This window comes from Zingiber officinale, chromosome 2B, assembly GCF_018446385.1.
Source record: "Zingiber officinale cultivar Zhangliang chromosome 2B, Zo_v1.1, whole genome shotgun sequence".
Classification (NCBI taxonomy): domain Eukaryota; kingdom Viridiplantae; phylum Streptophyta; class Magnoliopsida; order Zingiberales; family Zingiberaceae; genus Zingiber; species Zingiber officinale.
In genome coordinates this window covers 31,914,688-31,940,108 of record NC_055989.1, presented here as the reverse complement: position 1 = coordinate 31,940,108, position 25,421 = coordinate 31,914,688, and the positions used below count along the sequence as shown (strand labels likewise).

Here is a 25,421-nt window from a genome sequence, read left to right as displayed (position 1 = left end):
TTACGACTCAAATTTTCCCTGATTAAAAATATTGAGGCATAGAAAGAAACTCACGTGTGATCTCTACTCTTTAGATTCCGAGTTCTCAACCATTAGAAGCATGATCGCACGACCTTGAGTCCTCGACATGATTCTACCCTCAACTTTTAGTCATCGACTCATCGTCTTTAAGACTTCAACCTCCTTCCACTTGTTGATGTTTACAATGACGGCATCAAAGACCCAAGAGGATTTGTAAAAGTTAGGGTTAGAGTCTTTGACGATTAGTTAAAAAGGAGCAAATAGTAATGAATGGGTGATCACTCATCCCTTTAACCAAATAACCCATTAAATCAATAGGTTATATATAAAAAATAAATGTATAATAAATTAAATAAAAGCTTGAACACTCAAATACATACTGTAGATTTAAATACAAATTAAATATTATTTGAATCAGTTTGAAAAACTTGGAGCCAGGTCTATTCGTTTGCGCTCCTACTCCTATGTGTTATCTGGAGCGGTTAGTACGTGAAGCTTGCCACTTAAGTGCGTGAGTTTGAACTGTGCATATCTTCCCACTGCGCACTAACTTCTCCAGTTATCATGATTTACCTCCCTCGTAAAGACCTTGGGCATGATATAACGAAAACACTAGGGCAAACGATATCGCCTTTTGTCACTAGTCTGGGTACGGATGGAGGGTTATTTGTTATTTCTCCACCCGTAAACATTCCACAAAATAAATAGATAACTATCGTCGTCCGCTTAAAACCCTACCGCCCTCGAGTCCCTCTGGTCCTCAAAGTCATATCCCCGCCATCATGACTGCCGCCTCGAAGCTTCTTTGTCTGACCTCATCGTTTTCCTCTGGGCTCGTCTGTCGGCTCATTGCACCATCTCTGCTCCTCCCGTCTCCTCTGCACCGCCGCGCCAACCTCTTTCTCCCCGTCCCGCATCCCCTTCCCCCACGAGCTCAACTCCCCATTCTTCGTACCTTCACCACCAGCTCCATTGCGGAGTTCGGTCCAGACGCGCCTCCTTTGAACACCAAGGAACCTCCCTCATCTTCCCATCCGTGGCCTGAGTGGGAGAGATTCATCGACAAGTTGAGTGCAAATGGTTACTTTGAGCCTTCCACCTCTGTGGTTCCAAGTGGAGACGTGGATGGTTCCGCCGCCTATGGGCCTGCGGAAATGGAGGTCAACCGTGTTAAGAATGCCTGCCTCAAGTTTGCTCGAGAACGATTTGACATTTTCAGGTGTTTTTCTTTTCTTCTATTTTCTTCTAGTGTTTTTCTTTTTTTTAATCTTAATTAGTTGCTTTGATATTGATGGTAAAGTTAAAGAAGGAACACTGGTTGGCTATAAGCACCTGAGTGCATAACCATTGTGAATTATGTGGTCTAGACTTAGATGGGCGAGGCCGATATTTTGTTGCCCGAGATGGGTTCTAAAAGGGGATTGGAGTACTACTACTGTTTTGAAAAGGATTACAACCACAATAACACTCTTTACCTTTTACCAAAATTCTTACAAAGCCGACATTTTGTTTCATGCTCCTTTGAATGATTGATGGAAGCTAATTTGAGTACACCAAACCCTGATGTCTCAGGAGAAATCAATTTGAATGAGCACTAAAATATTGCAATGTTGATGGAAAGTATGCTATTTAGCAATATTGTCTCATATTAGTCACACCATTTCAGGGTTTCTTAATTTCAATTTGCTGACAATGACTTTGATTGGAAAATAAAGACTCTGAATGAATTGTCTGTGATATGAGGAGCCTTATTCCAATTGGATATGGAGAAAAACTTGTTTCAAGAGGGGTAAGTTTTCAAAGGGAGCCAATTACCCCAAAGGAATTGATCAACTTGTCCCCATTTCTGCGAGTAAGGAACCAACCGACATCCATCGAAGAAAACTTCAAAATTTTAGTTAGAAATTGTCTTCTTAGGAATCTATAAAAGGATCCTTAATTGATATTGTAAACTATAAAGCATTGAGAAAAATAACATTCTTCTTAATATATTTCTCCCTCTCCCTCTCAGTGACTCCACACCTGGCGGCATCCTTCTTCACATCTGCAATAGCAATACTCACCATTGCGCACCATCTCCTGCCCTTCTTTGCTCACTTATCCTCCCTCAGTTCATCTACAACTGCATGTGGACTAGATCCTAAGCACATATCCATAACAAATCTTAATATCGTGATTTTATTTTCAATTTTTTTGTATTGGAAATTAAAATTGTATTAACTTGCATCCATAGGAGCATCTGCTAACTTGCATCTAAGCTTTCTTGCTTCTTTTATCAGGTCCAGAAATATATATATTTTTGAGAGATTGATATTTCTGCCTTTGACTGAGTTTTTTCCAATTTAAGAAAATACCTTAGGCTTCCTAAATCTTTGATTTGAATTCTTTAGTTAATAGGCTCATGTGTGTGTGTGATCTCCTGTTAGAATAATGTCATCGACATATACAATAAGGGCGGTGGAAATTCTCCCTTGTGGCGAACATTTAACAAAGAGGGTGCTCTACATTGTAGATTACTATAGTACTTGATTATTTAGTAAATATGTCAAACCAAGCTCTCAGGGATTGTTTGAGTCTATATAATGAGTGTTTCAACCTATAAACTTTGTTGATTGTGACTTATGACTTGACTTCAGAAGGGATGCTCATGTAAAGTTCTTTCGACAAGTCTCCATTGAGAAAAATGTTCTTGACATCTAATTGATGAAGTGACTGGTCTAGATTTGTATCTAGAGATAAGAGAACTCGAATTGTGTTTAATTTGGTTACAAGAGAGAAAACTTCATAATCGATTCCATGCGATTGTGTGAATCATTTTGTAACAAGTTGAGCCTTGAATAAATCAACATTTCCACATTTTTAGTATTTAATTGTGAAGATCCATTTGCAACCTATAGAATCCTTTTAGGTGATAGTTCAATGATATTCCATGATCCATACTACTTCGGTGCTTGGATTTCTTCTTTAAAACAGTCTTAAATTTTGGTATTGTGAGTGCCGCTTGTATGGATTTAAGAATTTGTATGATCCATGGTTTTAAATCTCGACCCTATCGAAATTTTGATTTATGATCTAAACGATACAATTTCAGTACTGTATCATGTTGTACCGATATGGTTTCAATATTTTTTAAATATAAAGTATATTAATTAAAAAATTAATTTATTTAATATTTAAATATAAAAAAAGAAAAATAAAAAGAAAAAAATATGAGATTGCGGCGTCTCATATGATAAATAAATAAATAAAAAATTTATTATATATGTTAGAATTAAAATAATGGGGGAGTTTTATTAGAGTTTGATTAAGAATGTTTAGATTATCTATTTATAGCGGGGAGTTGTTTGAAATTATTAACGTAAGTTTTATTATTTTTCCTAAGTTTTTTGTCTACCTGCACCTTGCACGCCCACGCACATGTGTCCCCGTTGCGAGCTGTGGAGGTCACGACAACCTTGCCTCCTCGTTAGGAGGTGATCCGCGGAGGTCGTGGCGACCTTTGTAACTTCGCCACAACCTTTGCGTCCCTGTTGGGACGTGACCTGTGGAGTTCGCGATGTGTGTGATTGAGCCAAGCCTACGGAGGTACCCTACACAACACCGGTGGTGTGCCGGGCGGCGGGCGGAACCCTAAATTTTATCCAGCACGGAATAAAATTTTAAACTATGGTATGATTCAGATTTGCCACAAAAGTCTTAAAACTTATTAGATAGGTCTTGATGTGGCACAAAGTTATAGATTGAATGTTATCTGCATTCGCTAACACGCCTTTTTGTTTTTTGCAATAGAAAGATTACCATCTTTGGAGGACTCGTGGTTATAGTTTCCTTGTGGATCTTTTGATCTCGGGTCTAGTCCAATTTTTGGATCTGCCCAAGGAGTACTTTGTGTTTTATCTCCATTTGATTATTTTCCCTTCTAGGATAGGTGATAAGGCATGCTGTTTTTGGATTGATTAGTGTCTGAGGAAGAAAGACTAAAAATACTAGGGATTTTGTTTGGCTGAATAACAGTTGGCTAGAGAATAGGAAGTGTTCGGGAAAAAGTATTTGGAAGTTAATGACATCTTGCAAGAGGTATGGAACCATGGGATTATTTTGGTGAGTAGGGACAACTTGTATATGGCTATTGACCGGATTTGATGAATTGTAGGAATATCGACATTACCATTCTTCGTATTGTTTCCCCAAAGTTTTGGGTATTGATCGGATTTGATAAAGTGTGGCAATATCTGCATCATTGATCTTCGTATTGATGTCCCAAAGTTGTTATTCTTGTTTAAAACCGTTCTCCCCTTGAACATCAGATTTGGGGTAATATGGCCGGTGTTTAAAAAATGTAATATCCATGAAGCTATAGATTTTTTTTGTAATTTGAGAATAACACATGTATCTTTTTTTATGGTAAGAATATCCTAAGAAGACATATTTAATGGCTCTAGGATCAAGTTTTCCTCGGTGTTGGCTATGGATATGAACAAAAATGGAGCAATCAACAACTTGATAGTGATACGGGCGAAGGATATAAGATGTGTGGTTAGGTGTGGTTTAAGAAGGATTTGACATGGGGTTTGGAATTTTAGGACTTGAGAAGACATTCTATTTATGAGATAGGCTATTATTTTGGTATATGTTTAGAGAACATGAGAAATCAGATTGACTTTTCCTTTCAGCCGCCATTTTGTTGAGGTATGTCCATGTGAACAATCTATTGACTTTTCCTTTCAGCCGCCATTTTCCTTTCAGCCCTTCCTTGCCCCTAACTGGTGCAGTTGGCACACTAATACGGTTCTGGTATTGGTTTGTTCATGGGGTATTAACTTAGCTTTAAAAGAAACTTTAACCTTGATTGTATTTCAGTAATGAAATTGGAAACGACATGAATAACTGCATGGATTAGATTATTAATAATGAAACATCAGTTTCATAGAACAATCTCATGCAATGCTATGATAACAAAGTTGAGATGAATGATATGATTTATCTCTTCAATGTGGCAAATGTATGCCATAAATATTTCAATTAGATCATATGAGACATGTGACTTTTTGTTCTTGAGTTTCGTGACAAATACTATTTTTTTGTACATCTAGATCTCTTAGACCTTAGACAAGAAATGGAATGCTGGTTATATTCTCTTTAGTCTCTCTATTCGAAAGCCTCAAAATGAAGAGAACAATCTCTTGTCACGAATGAGATAAAACTTGCTTAAAAAGGAGAGGAATTCAAGAATCCATAGTACTTAAGTGAGTCCAATGAAGTCTTGAGGCTCATGGAACAAGCTATTACATACAACAACAACAAACAAGCTATTACATAATTCAAATTAAATTTGTTGGGCTCAGATGACTACACATGGGACCAAACCCTATTTATATTTATGTTGCCAAGGCCAAACATATTTTGTCATTGATGATTGACTATTAGCCTTAAAGTAAAAATTTCATGACTATTGCTTTAGTAGGGGTAGTGTGCATATCATGGTTTAAAATCTCAACGTGTGTCGAGGTTTCACTCTCATATTAGAATGATATAGTTTCGGTATCGTATCGACATAGTTTTCAGTATTTTTTTTAAAATATAATAAAAATTTAATTTAAATATTTAAAAATAAAAAGTAATATATATATATATATATATATATATATATATCAAATTAATGGAATAATTTTATAAGGGTTTAATTAAACCTATTTAAATTGTCCCAATTATATCCAGGAATTGATTAAAATTAATAACATAAGTTATTTAATTAAACCTAAGTTAAAACCTTTGGTCCTCACCTGTTCTACACCGCCAGTTATTGCAGGCTCGCGCGATGTTGCCGACCCGTGCAACTGATGTGCGTATGTGATATATGTTTCTAGGCATTCTTTAACACACATCTACTTGTATTTCAGGAATATAATCTATATTTGTTGCACCCTATTTCATTATTATGTCATATTTCCATCCTATTTTGTTCAGAGATCTGCTCATTGCATGTTTTGATTGACAGGATGTTATTTGGAGCGAAAATAGAGCAAAGGCACACATTGAAGGAAATTGTGAAAATCGAGCAACCTGGCCGTGCCCTTTGGCACGACTGTGTGCTCTCTCCCGAAGCAAAGCAGCTTCGGCTATGCCTCCCACCAGAGGCCAATCAAGCCCAGGTCATGTGAAACTACACGACTGTGTGCTTCTTCCAAAGCTGCATCAAGGCGTAACCAAGTTTAAAATTTCGACCCGTGCCGAGGATTCGGTCCTGAACTGAAACGATACGGTTTCGGTACCGTATTGTGCAATGCTGATATAATTTTGGTATTTTTAAAATATAAAATATATTAATTAAAAACTAAAATATTTAACATAAATATTTAAAAAATAAAAAATAATCTTTAAAAAAAGGAAAAGAAATGAAAATAGATAAATAAATAAAAATTTTATTATAATTTTTAAATTAAAATAAATGAAATATAAAATTAATTAGATAATTTTATTAGGGTTTAATAAAATCTCTTTAGATTATCTCCATCATAGTTAGGAGTTGATTAAAATAATTAACCTAAGTTTAATTAAAAAAAAATCTAAAATCCAACACCACTTGCGAGCCCGCACGACTTTAGCGCTGTCGCAGGGTTGCGCGACCAGCCATGGCCGCGGGGATTGCGTGACTTCTTCAGCGTGATCGCGTTGGCCGTGCAACCCCTCTGCAGTGATTCCAAGGTCGTACGATGCCTTCGCGGCGGTAATGGAAGGGTTATGCGACCCCTCCACTGCTGTTGCAGGGTCAAGTGACCCCTCGCTGTGACCATAGGATCGCGCAACACCTCGCACCTGTCGCGGGTCTAGTGCCGGGGTCGTGTCGGTGTCGGTCGCTGAGCGAAACGAGATGTTTCGCTCGTTTCAACCGTCTCGACATGACACTTTAAACCATGGGCGTGACCGTGTCATTTGGCATGGTTGTGCTACATTTCTAGAGCCTAATCAAAGAGGGGCCTTGCCTTTTGGCATGGCCATGCCTCCCCAGACCGTGTGGCGTGGAGTCGGGCCGTGTCGTGCGAAAATAGAGTTGTGTTGAATCTAGGCAGACTGTTGATTTTGAAATGACCATAACACTTTACGCTCGGTTGGAGTTATGGGCTACTCTTTATACCAAAATGTAGCTAATTTTAAGATCTACAATTTTGCTTCATAGTTCAATATCTAGCCGTGCTAAAAGGCACGACCGTGACTCCCATCCACGGTCATGTCACAGTCTCTGATCAGATTGCAGATCAAACTTTGAACCACCATAATTTTCGGCTCGGTTGGAGCTATGATTTGATCCAAGTATCAAAATGTAGATAACTTCAAGGGTTACAACTTTAGTTCAGGTGAAACACGAGAAAACTAGGTTTAATAAGTGAAAAATTTGTTTTGGCTGAGCCCTGTAAACATGATAGATCTAGATAGTTTGGAGGAGATATAAAAGGTTCAAGAAACCCATTCTTTAACTCATTTTGGGTTTGGGACTTCGTCCCTCTCCTTGGGGAAGAGTTCTCCCCTTAGGGGGAAACCCTAGGACTTCCATCCACCTCCATTCCTTGACGATCCACCCATCTCTAGTGCAAGGAGACATCCCCAAGACATCGGAAACTTTGACAAGCATCTCTTCTTCTCCTTCTTACATCTAGGGTTGTAAGTATGCTTTAGTTTATGTTTTAGGTTTGTTCTTCCCTTGCAATGAAGTAGATCTCCCTTTCTAGGATTAGGGAGTATTTGTAATATGATGGAGATGTAAAATTATGTAGATTTGCTATGTTTTCTATTCAATGACATGTTTAATGCCTTGTTCATGTTTAATGAAATGTGTGTGACACTTTTATATCTCTTTTGCATGTTTTGTTGAATGATGTGGAAGATTGATATCCATGTAAGGGAGGTGCTCTAGATCGTATGACCGGAGGGCTCTAGTGGCAAAGGTATCCTTTTAACCGGACATCTAGAGTGTCGCTTTGAAAGGGAGGTCAATACTCTACAAGAGAATAGCTGATTAGAACTTAATGAGTTTATCTCAATTCTGTGCTACGAAGTAAATGGTGTAATGTAGATTGTATTATCGGGGAGCTCTTAGTAATAGGGGCTACCTTAAATGGACTATCCGCATTACCTATTCTACTTAGTAGCATTGAATGCCAATGGGATAGACACTCCAATGCGGCTATCGCGAGATTGTGCCGGTATTTAGTTAGGTTCTCTACAAGAGCATGAACATAGAGGATAGGAACTAGGCAATCCATGTAACATCACCTAGCATTACAAGGAAATTGATATCCTAGAATCGCTATCCAAACCATTTCTCATATCCTTTTAAGCTCAACCCCTCTCATGATCAATTCTCTCTCACTTTCGTCTCTCTCTCTTTCTCTCAACCTTCTCTCCCTCTCTTCAATCTCTCTTGTTAGTTCGCAAGCGCCAAAGCTAACTTTCGATCTTCTAATAACTTACTTTGCGACATCTTTAGTGTTTGATCAACAGTCCCTGTGGATTCGACAATTTTTTATATTACTTACGATGTTTCCGTGCATTTATAGATTCGTAATAGCGACATGTTCAGACACATCGCTGAATGCTTCCGGGGATTGCACGATGCATTTGGATGCGTTGCTGGGCAAGCACGACGCGTCCGCGGGGTCTTGGGGCGCGCCGACACCAGAGGCGTGCCTGTGCCGATGCCTGTTTGTGGGCGGAACGAAATGTTTCTCCATATCGGGAGCACAAGATTTTATATTATGGTGCATACTAAATAATTTGAATAGGGGTGCCTATTTGTGGGCGGAACGAAATGTTTCTCCATATCGGAAGCATGAGATTTTATACTATGGTGCTTACTAAATAATTTGAATAGGGGTTAGGATGCATCTAGCCAGCATGATATATAGTAATATGCAATATACATCTGCAATATCTGTATCTCAAAATTGATCTTTTAGATATTTTCAAATCTGGTTTATTAAGAGTAATCATGCCTAGTTTTCAGCATGATTGTAGTCTTGTATTTCAAAAATGAAGCATTTTATTGAATCAATCTGTATTTTAGCAAACCTATTGCTTGCTTTTGAGTCAATATTGATCTTTTAGATATTTTCAAATCTAGTTTATTAAGAGTAATCAAGCCTAGTTTTCACAGCATGATTGTAGGCTTGTATTTCAAAGATGAAACATTTTTTTGAGTCAATATTGATCTTTTAGATATTTTCAAATCTAGTTTATTAAGAGTAATCAAGCCTAGTTTTCAGCATGATTGTAGTCTTGTATTTCAAAGATGAAGCATTTTATTGGATCAATCTGTATTTTACCAAACCTATCGCTTGCTTTTGAGGCAATATTGATCTTGTAGATATTGTCAAATCTAGTTTATTAAGAGTAATCCTGCCTAGTTTTCAGCATGATTGTAGTCTTGTATTTTAAAGATGAAGCATTTTATTGGATCAATCTGTATTTTACCAAACCTATTGCTTGCTTGTGAGTCAATATTGATCTTTTAGATATTTTCAAATCTAGTTTATTAAGAGTAATCATGCCTAGTTTTCAGCATGATTGTAGTCTTGTATTTCAAAGATGAAGCATTTTATTGGATCATTCTGTATTTGACCAAACCTATTGCATGCTTTTGACTCAATATTGAGATCTGCTGTGTATTATTTTTGTTGATGGTATCTTTAAAATGATCTAAGCTAACCTTGGTTATGTATTTTTTCATTGTTCATTGGATTTTGTGCTCAATTGTTGTTGAATGTGATATCAACTTAAACAGTGCAGTTGTTTTCCATTGAAATCATGTTTCCCATGATTTTAGAATTTAGATTTGTTGATCACCTCATTCTGCAGCTCTCTTCTTAGAGAAGACATTCTGGCTGTTGTTGAGCATGGTTGTCCTAATATATTTCGCAAAGCAGTCAGTTCAGCAAAAAGGTTAAGGGCATATCTGCATCTTGATGAAGGGGCTGTAAGTTCTACTTTTAGTCTAGATTGCTGTCAAATTCCGAACTCCTAATGAAATGCTTGATGGAAATTGCAAAAATCATTATTGTGGATTAGGTTTTGCTATCGTATTAGATGTTCAACAGTACAGGTATTATGATGAATTGAACTGCCAATGTTCTGCAGCCATTCACTCCAGTTGCATATTGTTTTTGATTATCACCTACAACTCCAGGTATGTAGTGTTTGTGATCTAAGAGGATCATGTGACAAAGCATATATAATACCGGTTGATGGTGAAGGACCACGCTCTGTGGATGTAGTTCGAATTTTATTAAGTTACGCATTGAATCCAAAGCAATTTTGTGTGTCGGAAAGCTCGCATGTCAAAGAGCACATCCAAAAGTCTGCAAGAAGTCTACTCTTTGAGCCTATTAAGCTCAGTGATACACCCATTGATCCATCTATTACAAAACCAGTTGTGAAGCTTCCTACTCCAAATGAAACATTTCCAAAGCTCGATGGCAACCAAAACAGAGCATCCAACATTGAAATGAAGCGAGGTGACTGGTTATGCCCAAAGTAAGTTATGATGCAGTCTTCTATATGTTACGGGATGTTTAATTGTGTATGTTTGATTTATTTGAATTATGGTTCCTTAGGTGCATAGCTAGTAATTATTGAAATTAATATGTACAACCAATGTTGTATTAGTGATCAAATGGTTGGGTTGTTAGGAAGCAATATAGTTTGAACCGTGGATATGAGGATAATGTGTGAGATTACTAAAAAATATGAACTAAAATTTATTAGTATTTAGGATCAAACAAGTAAAATCAGAGCAATTTGATTTGACGTGTATTAAGAAGACAATCTATAAGTCTGTACTTAGTTAAATTTAGTAAATTATAATTCAGGCATAGGAAAAGAAAAGCAATGAAGTCTGGGATAACATTATTAAATCTTATTTAAAAAATCTAAACATATCAGTGATACAACTTAGAGTTCTGTGATAATCTATGCTGCTGTTCCTACTCAATGATGTAATAAGATCCATGTATTCAATCCTGAATAATCAAGAATAACTTATTCCTAGTGTTGGCCTAACTTCCATAAATTTTTAGGTGCTTTACCTTTTCTTTTAATTCTACACGTACTTTCATAATGACCAAATGCACTAATGTTATATTAAGATGCCTAAGTGCTTGCTTATCTCCTCAGGCATGCTGAGGCGTGGTAATCCTTGATTACCTAATGAGGCTAGGTAGTCACTTTTAAGAAGGCACAACTTAAATGAGCACCTTCTAATGCTTTGTGTGGCTGAATGAGTTTCTTTATAATCCTTTGGAAACTGCACTGCAAGTAATTTTTCATCTTATATAGTAAATGTAATCTAGGGAAAATACAAATTTTTGTTTAGACTAATATATATATGCTTCGACTTTTAGGCAAATTCTATTTAGTGTTTGCAAATTTATCACCCATGAATTTACAAGTTTATTGGTAGTTATTGCATTTGATTGGATTAAACAATCAAAGAAATTGCAATTTATGTTAGATTTAAGAAAATTGCTAGCTTTACATTTTTTAGATATTTGACTATGCATTTTATCTTGAATGTCTAATGTGTTAGCAATGAATGAACTTATGTTCATTAGTAAGATCAGATAGTTAAAGAATAGTAATGATTGTATTGGATTAGTAGGATCTATAAATCACAATCAATAAGAAAAATAAGCAATAGGGAAATGATGAAATAAAATTATTAAAAATGTTTTAACAAATATTTAATAAGGCATATTCATCATCGCCATCATTAATGAATTGTTATATGAATATTATTTCTCCATTAAGGTCTAATAATATTATATCGTTAGTAATAATTAAATTGATTAATTTTTTTTTTTTTGTTATATTGCCTATTTTTTTTCCTTGATCCCACTCTTATGGAGGATCATGATGGGGTAGGGTAATTTTTAACTTACCACCCCCACCTCATATAGGAAGTGGGGCGGGGCAGGTTATCGTGGGAAGATGAGGTTTTCTTCCCTTTTCCCATCTCGACCCATTTCTCATGCACGCTTTAGGTTTGGTGGGGCATTAAAATGTACTTGATACTCTATAGCATATATATTATAGACTAAATTCTACATGGAGCAAAAAAATCTTATCCCATCTTTATTTACATATTGAAGTGAGGAGGGGTGACCTTAGTTAGGCTAGCTCGAGTTGGGTTGTAATTGAGGTGGATCAAATTATCATCCCTACTCTTTGTCTACCCCTTCAATCTAATATATTTAAGTCTTCTAAGTATAACATCTACTAGTATGTTTATTATCATCAACCATCTTTGAATATGTCTATATCATATGAATCAACTCTCTCATTTAAGCATCCGCTAGTTACACCTAATTGTTCTCAGATAATAGCATGAACTGTTTGAATACTATGGTACTAAAGCCCATAGATTATGATTAGCATCTTTTTAATCACTATCAAAGCGTCCTTTTGTTTATGCATAACTTTAATCCTAATACACAATTCTCTACTCCCTCCCTTTGACACTATGTAGATCATCATCCATAACTCTATTAATTTGTCTATAATAGATTATCAAACATTACGTCGTTTTGTTTCTATTTGGTAGCTACACAAAACTAAAACACTCTTGTATTCTCTCCTTGCTAGGATAAAATCCTCTTTCTGTCTCTCTTTAGTTTAAAGAACGAACTCAAGCATGAAACCTCCATTAGTATGTCTCTTAGGATTCACTATTGTAATATAGCAACAATAATAATTCAACTCGCCAAAAGGGGAAAATAACTAAAAGATATGATTCAATACAAGGGATCCTAACCCTTTTAAAGACTGACAATGAGACTCGTTCTTTATAAGAATGACTTGTTAACCAAAAAACTCTAACAAGCTCCTAAATAAGTCTAACCAACTTTATTTTTTTTTAAAAAATAGCAGTATCTACTTTATTGTTTCTTGCCAAAAACAGCTCAAACTCACTTTGTTGAGTATGAGAGTAAAATTATTAGAATATAACTTTGAAGTTTCCTGTCCAAATTTAGCAATTAAGTTGTACCCATGTATTCTAGTTCAGTGATTCATACATCTTCTATATTTAATAGTTCATTCTATTACATTAAGTATCTCTTAGTGCTTCGATGAGGAGTTAGCATTGGTTGAATCTCAATGATCCTCTCAATCATATATACTAGTTATAATGAGGGAGGAAGAGCTAGTGTCAAAGTGGTTGAAGTACAACCTATGGGCAAGTCAACAAGCAAAGAAGGAGCTTGAATGCCACTTAATACCCTCTATAGTGATTGACTAATGTTAATAAGTCAGCTATTTTTCTCATAATGTGAAAAGGTCTAGTGGAGCGAATATGAAATTTTTTGTGGGAGTTTTTAGAAAATTGCTCAAGGCAGATGCAAATAAGAACATGGCTTCCAAAATTATATTTCTTTTGCCTACAATTTGTATCTATATGAACTTTGTTATTCAGTGGTTTTCTCTTTACATTAATATGTATCTCCCGAATATGCTAGGCAAAGCTCTCCGTTAGAAAGGTAGAAGCTAGTAGGTAAGAAAATGGTCTTGAGTGACAAGCTCTAACCCACAGATGATCTCAAATGAACTTTTAACCGCAAAACGATTTATTGAATTAACATAAGCAAACTCAACAATGGATGACCAAATCCTAAATCCTCGATTTTTCCCTATAGGTCTTGTAAGAACATTTCCTAATATATTATCGACTATCTCAATTTAACCATTTGTTTGTGGGTGAAATGCAAATAAAATGTGAATTGTGTCCCACATTATTTCCATATTGGCTTCTTAAATAGCTAATGAATGTAACATCCTTATGTGCAATTAGTGTTGGTAACCCATGCAATTTAACAATTTTCTTATAAAATAAGTTATATAAGATGCATCAATTGTCTTATTGCAGAAAATGAAATGTGCCATTTAGAAAATCAGTTTCAACTTCAATTGGTCCAAGGTGGCCCTAAAACAAAATTCATACTTTCCATGACTTATAAAGAATTCGTATTATATATAAAGGCCTATGTTTTGTTTATTTGCATTAGCTATCTGTAACATATGATACTATAATACAACCCTATGCTTTCTCAAGTATGATTAATAAAACTTATCTAAAGGAAGGTCTGATCTTGTGTTTTCCAAAATGTCCTATCGAGTACTTTACGTAATTCCAATATTAAAAAAAATCTCTTAGTGGTGTTTGGAGACATGTGCTCTTAATTAGGTAATCATCTTAGTCACAAAATTGACCAAATTATGACAATCCTCTCTTGGATGTCTTAGAAAACCACCCTAAATTAGAGCATATCACGTACTCATCCTTAAGGCATAAATTCTTATTACAATGGTTTCCATCCTACATAGGGTAGCTACGATTCAACTCAATATGTTTACAAGTTTGTTATTACCTCCTAGGCTGGTATTATTTAACAATATTATACTTTGGGAGGAATTTAACTCAATGAGAGTGTTTAGTTTATGACTTCAATTGTATTTAGATGTACATAAGTGTCTCATGGTCAAAGTACAAAATGAATTTATTTGGTAATAGCATTACGAATGCCTTAGAGATTTGACGATAATGTAAAACTTATTAAAGTAACACTGCTGAGTTACATTGAGTTTCTTGCTAAAGAATGCAATAGGGTGCCCTTCTTATCTTAGGGTACCCCTAGTTCCTACATTTACCTCAAATGGTAGAATGCCCAAGAAGGTTGTCCAAGGATATGGGCCTTAGTTATCTTTTATTTAGTTTTTTGAAAGGCTAAGACACTGAACTTAGTCAAGCTCCCTATTTTTAAGGCATTTGTGAAGATAGCCATAATGATACTAAAGTTCCTAATAAAACATCTATAAAAACTCACAAAATCATGAAAGCTTTGAACTTTCTTAAAGGTACGGGGTTTAGGCTAATCCTTGATTGCCCGAATTTTGTCAAGTTTGCCAAATTTTTTCTAATATGAGAACAAACCCACCTATGAAGTGAATCTACGATTGTAAAGAATATTATTTCTTTAGGTTGATAATTAACTTTCCAATCTAAAGGGTTTCATGGAATACGAATATATTCAAGGTGGTTGTCATGCTCGATGTTGTACATTAGGATGCCATTAACATAAACCATTATAAACTTTCCTATATAAGCTTTTGGGATTTGAGTCATTACGGTTATGAATGTGCTTAGGGTATTTGAAAGATTAAAGCGCATAATTGACTATTATAGTACATCTTGGCGTTAAAGTGATTTTCCATGTTCCTCATTTACTCGAATCCGAATGATACCACTATGTTGGGTCATTTTAGAGAAGTATTAGTCTCTTGCCATTAAGTCGAGAATGTTGTTAGGTGTATGTATGGGAAACCTATATTTGATAATGATTTTATTGATTGACACAATTGTGAACGCATATTAAGTCATTTCTTTTGGTGCCAGTAATGTAGGGATGACAATTTGTGCTTTCTCTAATACAGTTTTTCTTTAGAGTTTTTTTTTAATATAATTTCTCTATTTGGTCATGTAATCATATGGAAGGATAGACACTTATGATTTAGGAATAAGGTGTATTATGTGTTAAATTGTGTGCGTGCAAAGGCTACAATTTGTCAATTAACTATTAATTAGCTATGCCCACATATTCATCCAAGATCTTCTTGATCTAAGGGATGATCTCTTGGTGAGGCATTAGAGAGAACCTTAAGGTCTTGGGCTACTAAGGTGCTTGAGTTTTTCCTTTCTTTTCCAAATTGAGTCTATGTAAGCAGGTGGGAATGCCTCAAAGATTGCACCCTGCTTGAGTCTTGGTTTGATTGTGTTAGGTTTAGACAATGCCCAATATGTTGGAAGACACAAGTGTTTTCTGTCTTATAATGAGTTACAAAAAGGTTGTAATGTCCTTATCTACCAAGGATGATATGGACAATGTTCATAGGACATCGTGCTAAATTTTATCATCTTCTCCCTAAGGACCAAATATCTCTATGGAATTGATCGGAAGTTTGATCTATGCATGCTACTTTGTAGAAATTTTGATAGATTCTAGTGTATTTTTTTTTCTTTCTAAAAAGCCATGCAATTGTGCTTCCTTGTTCTGTCATATGCCTCTTGTACTTCCATTCATGATTTTGTGAGAGCTTTCTCCAATTTCGATATTTTATCAAAGTGGATAAAAGATGACCTAGGACTCCCAAACCACATTGAATCGCCTGTGTTGTATGTGCTCACGCTTTTATTTATGTTTTTCCACTACTGTGTTGTAACCTTACTAGGATCGTAGCAAAGAAGAAATTTTACTTGCACACACGCTATCCATCCCCTCCCCCTCTGGCGCTCATGTTCACCTCATTATCACCACGATCCAACAACAACCACAAAAAAAAGGTGCAACATCCAATGGTTGATCTCCTGTTAACCATTGACATTGCATAATCAACATTCATATATGCTTTTAGCCCCAAACCTCTATTTCTTTTAAATAAAATATATTTTCTTGGTGTTCCTTTGAGATACTATAATATTGGTGAGCTGCTTACAAATGAGGTTCTTTTGGGTTATGCATGAATTGGTTAAACACACTTAGTATGCATGCAATATTTTGTTAAATAAGCTTTTCTACTAGACGATACATTTTCTTATCTATTACATCTTTATCTATCATTTAAATTTGAGTATATTAGAGATCTGAAATATATTTATGGTGGGAGAAAAAAATACCTTACTTAGAGTGAGGCACCTCAATCCCAAGAAAGTATTTCAACCTTTCTAATACTTAGATTTCAAACTCTGCTAAATACTGACTTAAAGTTACATCTCTAATTCAGTATCTGATGCCAAATCATCCTATGAGTGTAAATCTGTGTCAAATCCTGTCTTAACTTGTCAATTTGTGCATGAAAATCCCAACACTATCATTAAGAATGTGAGATTTGACACCCCGTACTTGGGGGAAGATGGATGCCCTTGAACTAATGCAAGTCCAAGAATCTAACCCTAATCATGAGAATGACATAACAATTTCTAATTAGTTGATATTGAATCTTATATAAGCGATGAGAACCTAAACCTTCCTAATGCTCTTAGGAAAGGCACTAGAGAGGGGCCAAAATGCCTTAATATCCTCTTGTGAAGTTCCTATCTTTTACACATTTCTACCATCACATAAAACTTACTTGGTTAACCTAAACACCATTGTCGTTCCTATCACTTTATCCGAGGTATTATCTAATGAGATGTGGAAACAAGTAATGAATGTAGAAATGAAAGCATGGGAGAAGAATAAAATGTGGGAATTGGTGAAGTTGCCAATATGAAAGAAAATTGTAGGGTGTAAATGAGTCTATACAATGAAATATAGAGCAGATGTATTAATAGAGATGTATAAGCAAGACGGGTGGCCAAGAGCTATACTTGAACCTATAGGTTTATCTAGAGACTTTTGCTCTAGTAGCAAAAAATAAAAGCTGTTAGAATACTACTGAATGTCAACTAATTATAGTTGGGAGTTAAATGTTTAATGTCAAGAATGCATTTTTGCACGGAGAACTAGAGGAAAAAATTTATATGGAGGTTCCGCAATATCAAAATAATTTGGATGTTCATAATGTATGTAAATTGAAGAAAGTCTTATACGGATTGAAGCAATTACCACAGGTATGGTATAGCAAGTTGCGAGAGTTATGATTGTTATAGGGTATAGACAATTAACAAGATCACACATTATTTATTAAACACTCTTCTTCAAGAGGAGTCACAGTGCTCGTATGAGGAGAGACAACTTCTAGGTCATATTTGGTGAAGAGTTTGAAATCAAAGTATTTGGAAGATTGAAATGGTATTTTGTGATTGAGGTGGTTTGCTTTAAGTAAAATATTTTCTCCCAAAAGATATACGTTACATATCTCTTTAAAGACATAGACCACATGCAAATTGAGTTCTTTCAAGAAATTTGTTGGAAACCAATTTTACACTGAAGATATGCATTTTACCTTTAATATGCAGTTGCAATTTTCTCAATTTTGCTCAAAATCTTCGCTGTTTGGAGTGCAAAGAAGATGGGCCAAAGAGAGTTAACAGGGACTCTGGTAATGAGATGAAGAAGGGAGATTGGACTTGCCCTAAGTAATGTTTCTTAAAACTTTCCTCTCACTTTTAACTGAAATCAACTAACTTTACACTCAAATTAATTAACAACTCTTATGTGGTGGCAGGTGTGACTTTATGAATTTTGCGCGCAATAGGAAGTGCCTTCGTTGTGAGGAACAACGCCCCAAAAGAGAGTTAAATAATGGCGAGTGGGAGTGTCCCTCGTGAGTCTCTTGCATGTTTATCTTTGTTAAGAATTTTTCTTTTAATGCTTGGGAATGATCCTCTGTCACAATGCTGATGCAAATTTCATGTTTAGATGCTATTACCTCAATTTCCATGGAAATGAGCTCTGCAGGAAGTGTAACCACCATTATCCTGAAGATGAAGGAAATCTGTTTATGATAACCTTTGGAGGTCACAAATGAAGACTAAAGGATTAAGTCTCCATTTGGTGGGCTATTACGAGATTAACAACACACAACAATTGCCATTATGGAATTAAATCCCAATTAAGTGATCTAATACTAGATGCAAGAAGTGGAGTTTATGCTATTGGATGTTGATTCAATGTGTAGATTCAATAATATGATATTTTAACATTAATGGGCCATTAATTGGTAATGGGTTTCTTGGTGGATGATCCTTCCAAGATGGGCCATAATATACAAGGAAGACGGTCAAACTTGATTTAGGCATCTTGACTTTGGCTTCTTCTTCCTTTTCTCTTCCACATTGAGAAGGAACTTTGGTTGTTGTCCAATCCTTGCAGAAAGATTTTCGTTGTGCTTGTAGGAATTCGTACGGGGACAAGTAAGGATTAATGACTCTTGCGACGGATTTAGGTCAACCCATTGTTAGCCATTGCTTCGGTTTTTAGTTTTGCCTTATTGCATATCCGTCGAGTGTAATATGGATATGTTAGGATTTAACCTAGATATGGAGTTTTTCACATTATCCGTGAAGAATGTGAATAACAACGCGATTTTAGAGTTTTTTCTAGACAATGGAAAGAACATATTACGGTTTTATTAGGCTGCATGGATTTAGATTTTACATTTAGGCATGATTGTCCTGCACCTTTAATTAGATTCCACGGATCAAAAAGTGATATTTGACAAGTGGGAGCAATCGAATTGCCTGAGTCTTATGATCGTGAAGATGTCTATTCCGGAATCCATTAAGGTTCAATAAATGAGAATGAGTATGCTAAGACCTTCATTAAGGAATTAGTGGACTGATTCGCCTCAAACGAAAATGTAGAGACTACTACACTTCTTACAAAGTTGGTGTCCATGCAGTATAACAGGAAGGATATCATAAGAGAGTACATCTTGAAGATGTCGAACTTGATTACAAATATGAGACACTAAAGTTCAAAATGTTCGAAAGCGTACTTATGAATCTCATCCTAATATATTTGCATACACAGTTCACTTCTTTCAAAATTAGCTATAATACTCAAAATGAGAAATGAATACTAAATAAGCTCATAGCTCAGTGTGTACAGAAAAAAGAGATTGAGGCGACACATCTCTTAGTGCGCACTTTGCAATCTCATCTCAGTATTCGAACAAAAAGAAGAAAAATGATAAGAGTAAGAGTAAAGGTAAATAATTTACAGTGACAGAGCATAAGGTGCAAAAACAACAAGATCGGAATCAAATTTTTTTACTTTTGTAAAAAGAAAGGTAAGAAAGATTGCCCCAAATATGTCAATTATATGTCAAGAAAGGTATATTTTTCACCTCTCAGTTCAGAAATTAACCTAGCTACTATACCCAATAACACTTAGTGGATAGATACATGCTCAATTACTCACATAAGTGTAACTATGTAGGTTGCCTCAGGAGCTGAATACCAATTGATGTTGAAAGATTCATTTATACGGGAACTAACAAGAAGATAAATGTAGAGAGATATGTTTAGGGAACAATGTACTTTTGAATTTGGAAAATACATTTATAGTGCCATCATTTAGACGGAACATAATTTCTTTTTCATATTTGGACAAATTTTGATACATTTGTTCATTTAGAAATGGAAAGTTTAATATTTTCAAAATTCTATATTGTGTGATATTGGTTCCTTGATTAATAAACTATACATGTTAGACATTGAAACTTATACAGATAACATCGTAATGCATAGTATAAGTGTGAAGTGTGGTTTGATGAGTGAGAATTCATCCATGTTATGACATAGGTATTTATGACATATCTCTAAACGCGGGACACTTGACATGTCAGATTTTGGAATATCCATTGAGTGTATCAAGGGAAAAACAACTAACAAAAGTAATAAAAGTTTAAGACGTGTACTAGTGTCTTAGAGCTAATACATACAAATATATGTGGATCGTTCCCTAAAATTTCTTGGAACGGTCAAGTATACTTTATTAGCTTTATAAATGATTATTCTCGATACGGATACTTGTACCTAATTTACACGAAGTTGCAATATCTGAACATGTTCAAAGCCTCGAAGTTGAAAATCAATTTGGTAAGAAGATTAAGACCGTCAGATCATACCATGGTGGTGAATATTATGGTAGATTTGACGGATCAAGTGAACAATGTCCTGGGCCATTTGCGGATTACATTGTAGAGTGCGACATTGTGGCATAATACATCATGCCCGATACCCCTCAACGAATGGTGTGGCAGAGTGATGAAACTAGACCGTAAGACATGATGAGTATGATTGTATTTTCTTCTCTACTAGAGTTTTTATAGGGTAAGACACTCAAAATTACGATTACTTGCTCAATAGAGTTCCTAGTAAGGTGGTAATGAAAATCTTATTCGAGTTGTGGATATATAGAACACCTAACATTAAACATCTATATGTCTGGGGTTGTCTAGAGGCTAGCCCTATAGGCCTAACTAGGGTTGTAAACGAGCTGAGCCGAGTTGAGTTTTAGAGTGTTCAAGATTTTTTGATAAGGTAATTGAGCCAAGTCAAGTCGAACTTAAAATGAAGTAAGCCTTTGAAATGATTGTTCAAGGTTGGCTTAGTTTATTTTTTTAAGCTTGAGCTTGTTTGAAGCTTAGCTTGAGTTTGGTTCGTTTAGATGTTGGCTCGTTTAGATGTTATCGTGCTCTCAATTCAAGCTTGTTTGATTGTTTTAAACTTTTAGTTGTTTGATTGGTTATTGAGCTTGATAATTCAAACTTATTTGTTTATTTTATTTTATTGTTTATTTAGTATATTGATAAGAGTTTTATTAATGAATATGGTTTATGAATATTATTCACGAACGTTGTTCACGAACATTGTTCATGAACGTTAATGAGCTGAACACATATGTGTTTAAGCTTGTTTGTTTAGTTTAACGAGCTGTTCAAGCTTATCTGTTTAATTGATCTTGTGTATATTGAACGAATATAAACAAGCTCTTACCAAGTCGAACGCTTGTTCACGAACGCTTGGTTCATTTACAACCTTAGGCCTAACGAAAAAAAATTGGACTCAAGAACCGTTAACTGTTATTTTGTAGAATACTCTGAAAACTCAAGAAGTTTCAAGTTTTACAACCCCTTGAGTCCTTTTTCGAGATGGGTAATGTCAAATTCATTTAGAATGGTGGGAATGATCAAGTTAGGAAAATATCATTTGAGGAAAACATTGTTGATTCTAATATGGTAACTACTAATGTAGATAGTGAAATGATTATCATTCCACTTATAGTTGAAGTTGTACAACCGAAAGGGGTAGTGGTCCATGATATTTTCGTATCACCTCAAATTCAAATAGAGGGGACTTAGCTCAAATAGAGGTATTTCCTTCTACGATTGTGCATGCTTCCCAACCATCTCAAGATTAAGTGCCACTAAGGAGATTCATTAGGGAAAGGAGATCTACTATGATGTGATTATGTATATCTCCAAGAGCATGAGTTTGACATTGGGTTGGAAGATGATCCCACATCTTTTCAAGAAGTTAAACAATATTCTCATCCGAAAATATAAATAAAGAGATAAAGTCTATGACGGATAATGACATTTAAGAACTTGTCGAATTACTTGAAAGTGTGAGACCTGTTGTTATAAATAGATATTTAAAATAAAAAAGGATTCACATGACAATGTCGAAAAGTATAAGACATGCCTAGTCGCCAAAAGATTTATCAGAAAGAGGACATTGATTATAAAAAGGCTTTTACGTCTGTTTCGATGAAAGACTCTTTTAGGATAATCACGACATTTATAGTTCATTATAACCTAGAGCTACACTAATTGGACATTTAAGACTATTTCTCAATGAAAATATTGAGAAAATTATATACTTGTTGCAACAGGAGAACTTTGAGTCGGGAGATTCCAAGAACCTAATATGTAAACTAAGGAATTCTATTTTGAGTCATAAGTTGAATCATGATTTACCATTGCGATTTAACATAAGGTATTGGTAAATATCATTTTGGGTCATAAGGACTTATTGAGATTACATTTTGTGTCATTCTTCTATTACATATGTATATTTAATCTATGTCATTAATGAACTTAGTATTTGGATTTTATTACAATTATAGTAACTCTAACTTATTTAGTCTGTACTAATTGAATTAATGGATCAGATTGTTTAAAGGGATATTTAACCCATAAAGTTTTGGTATGTTGAGCTCAATTAAAGTGTTGTGGTGTATACGATATCATGTATAATTCAAATGGGAGATTGAAGGATTAAGTCTTCATTTGATGAGCTATACAACAATTGCCATTAAGAAATTTAACTTCAATTAAATGATCTAATGCTTGATGCATGAAGGGGGTTTATTCTATTAGATGTGGATTTAATGTGTAGATCTAATAATCCGGTTTGTTAACATTAATGGGCTGTTAATGGGTAAAGAGCTTCATGGTGGATGGTCTCCTACAGGATAAGCCATGATATACAAGGCAAAAGGTGAAACTTGATTTGTGCATCTTGACTTTGGATTTTTTTTCCCTCTTTTCCCCATTGAGAAGGAACTCCGGTTGACTATCATTGTGCTAGCAGGAATTCGTAGGGCGACAAGGACGGATCAATGGCTCTTACGATGGATTCACGTCAGCCCATTGTTAGCCATTGTTTTAATTTTCAGTTTTGCCTTAATAATGTTATTGCTTTCAATTGGTATTAGGGTTTAGGATTAGCTTATGGTCGTTTTTAAGGCAAATATTTTAGTAAATATGCATCCTTGTTGCATTCAATTCCATTGTAGAGGTTCCATAATATCAAAATAATTTAGATGTTCATAATGTATGTAAATTGAAGAAAGTCACGGATTTAAGCAATTACCACAGGCAAGGTATAGCAAGTTGCAGGAGTTATGATTGTTATAGGGGGTATAGACAACTAACAAGACCACAGGCGGCTTGCTAAAATACTTTCTCCCAAAAGATATATGTAACATATCTCTTTAAAGAAACAGGAAAGACATGTAAATTGAGTTCTTTCAAGAAATTTGTTGGGAACCAATTTCCGTTAGACACTGAAGATATGTATTTTACCTATTTCCGTGAAGATATGTATTTTACCTTTAACATGCAGTTGCAATTTTCTCAATTTTGCTCAAAATCTTCGCTGTTTGGAGTGCAAAGAAGATGGGCCAGAGAGAGTGAACAGGGACTCTAGTAATGAGATGAAGAAGGGAGATTGGAATTGCCCTAAGTAATGTTTCTTAAAACTTTCCCCTCACTTTTAACTGAAATCAGCTAACTTTACACTCAAATTAATTAACAACTCTCATGTGGTGGCAGGTGTGACTTTATGAATTTTGCTCGCAATAAGAAGTGCTTTCGTTGTGAGGAACAACGCCCCAAAAGAGAGTTAAATAATGGCGAGTGGGAGTGCCCCTCGTGAGTCTCTTGCAAACATCTTTGTTAAGAATTTTTCTGTTAATGCTCGGGAACGATCCCGTCACAATGCTGATGCAAATTTTATCTTTAGATGTTATTACCTCAACTTCCGTCGAAATGAGCTCTGCAAGAGGTGTAACCATGATCGTCCTGAAGATGAAGGATATCTGTTTGATGATAACCTCTGGAGGTCACAGATGAAGACAACTGAGGATACCATAAAATTTGGAGACGATGATGATGGTATCCTGCCTCTAGTGGAAGAAAGCAACATTGGAGTGAGAAGGGCAACGACAGCCCAGAGAAGATTGACCTCTTCAAGGAACTAGAGTTACGAATGGATTGTCATTCTAGATGCCAAAGCCATTATATCTTCCTGATATATTTGGTAGTTTAATCTGAAACCCAAACTAAGAGCTTTTATCTGGTAATCGCGTTCTTTTAATAAAATTCATCGATGAAATGATTTATATCAAGTAGAATTAAAAAGGGTAAAAATTAAATTTTAGTCCATTTATGTTTTTGTTAGATGGACATTTCATTTTTGATTAAAGTCAAATGGGCACTTCATTTAAAATGACCTTTATAAAATATTCTTACATTATCTGATAATTTGACCATGTAAAAGTTATTCTTCTATAATTGTAGAAATTAATATTTAGTTTTTACTTGTATAAGTTAATGAATTTCTATAATACATTATCTGATCATTTGGTAGAAGTAGGTATGTAGAAGTTTGTTGCTAGCTTTTAGATGTAGAAGCTAGTTGAACAACAGTGATTTTATATCATTTTGATTTTGTTTATTTGAATGATAATTTAGTTAAAATAATATTTTAACGAGTAAAATAATGGATTGTGTAGAAGTTAGCATGCAATTTTTATAACATGTAGAAGCGAGTTATTAGTTTTTACTTGTTGATTTTATATTATTTTGATTTTATTTTTTATTGATAATTTGATTAAAATGGGCACTCATTATATTTTAAAATGAATATAATTTAATTATGATTGAATATGTTTCTACGACTAGCTTTTATGTAAAAGTTAGTTGGTAGTTACACGTAGAACTTATACACTAGCTTCTATAATGTTGAATAATAGAGGTATTTTATCCTTCTATAATGTTGAATAATAGAGGTATTTTTGGGATAAAATGTTCATTCAAGTTTTTTTTAAAGGATGCTAATATGATATTTCTGATAATTTGGTGCGTCATTTGTTTTTTTGCCCGATTTAAAATATCCTAATACAGATTAGTGTTAGTCGCAAATCAAATTATAGTTTTAGCTCCACTAGTTAAAAAATAAGCATATATCATTTGCTGATGAACAGTTGTCTTTTATAACAATAGCAATGCGCTTCCAACATTGATGATGTTGAAGTCACGAAGGAGATTCTTCCATCATGTGACAATATCAAACTTCACTATCCTTACGATGGTAGTGTTGGTGTTTCTTTTCACTTGAGATC

At 34.9% G+C, this 25,421-nt stretch overlaps 1 protein-coding gene across 2 annotated transcripts; it reads left to right on the top strand.

The window, feature by feature from the left end:
• The first annotated feature begins 696 nt into the window (after positions 1-696).
• On the top strand, positions 697-24,561 carry LOC122045564 (zinc finger protein VAR3, chloroplastic-like). 2 transcript variants are annotated; one of them, XM_042605841.1, is made up of 8 exons: positions 703-1,240; positions 9,874-9,991; positions 10,202-10,548; positions 18,023-18,142; positions 18,232-18,330; positions 23,642-23,761; positions 23,851-23,949; positions 24,041-24,561. In XM_042605841.1, the coding sequence occupies exons 1-8, from the start codon at positions 804-806 to the stop codon at positions 24,276-24,278; spliced, it is 1,578 nt and encodes a 525-aa protein (XP_042461775.1). In that variant the 5' UTR covers positions 703-803; the 3' UTR covers positions 24,279-24,561. The 2 variants fall into 2 exon arrangements, with proteins under 2 accessions (XP_042461777.1, XP_042461775.1); XM_042605843.1 differs by lacking the exons at positions 18,023-18,142; positions 18,232-18,330 and having other exon boundaries at positions 697-1,240.
• Positions 24,562-25,421: the final 860 nt, after the last annotated feature.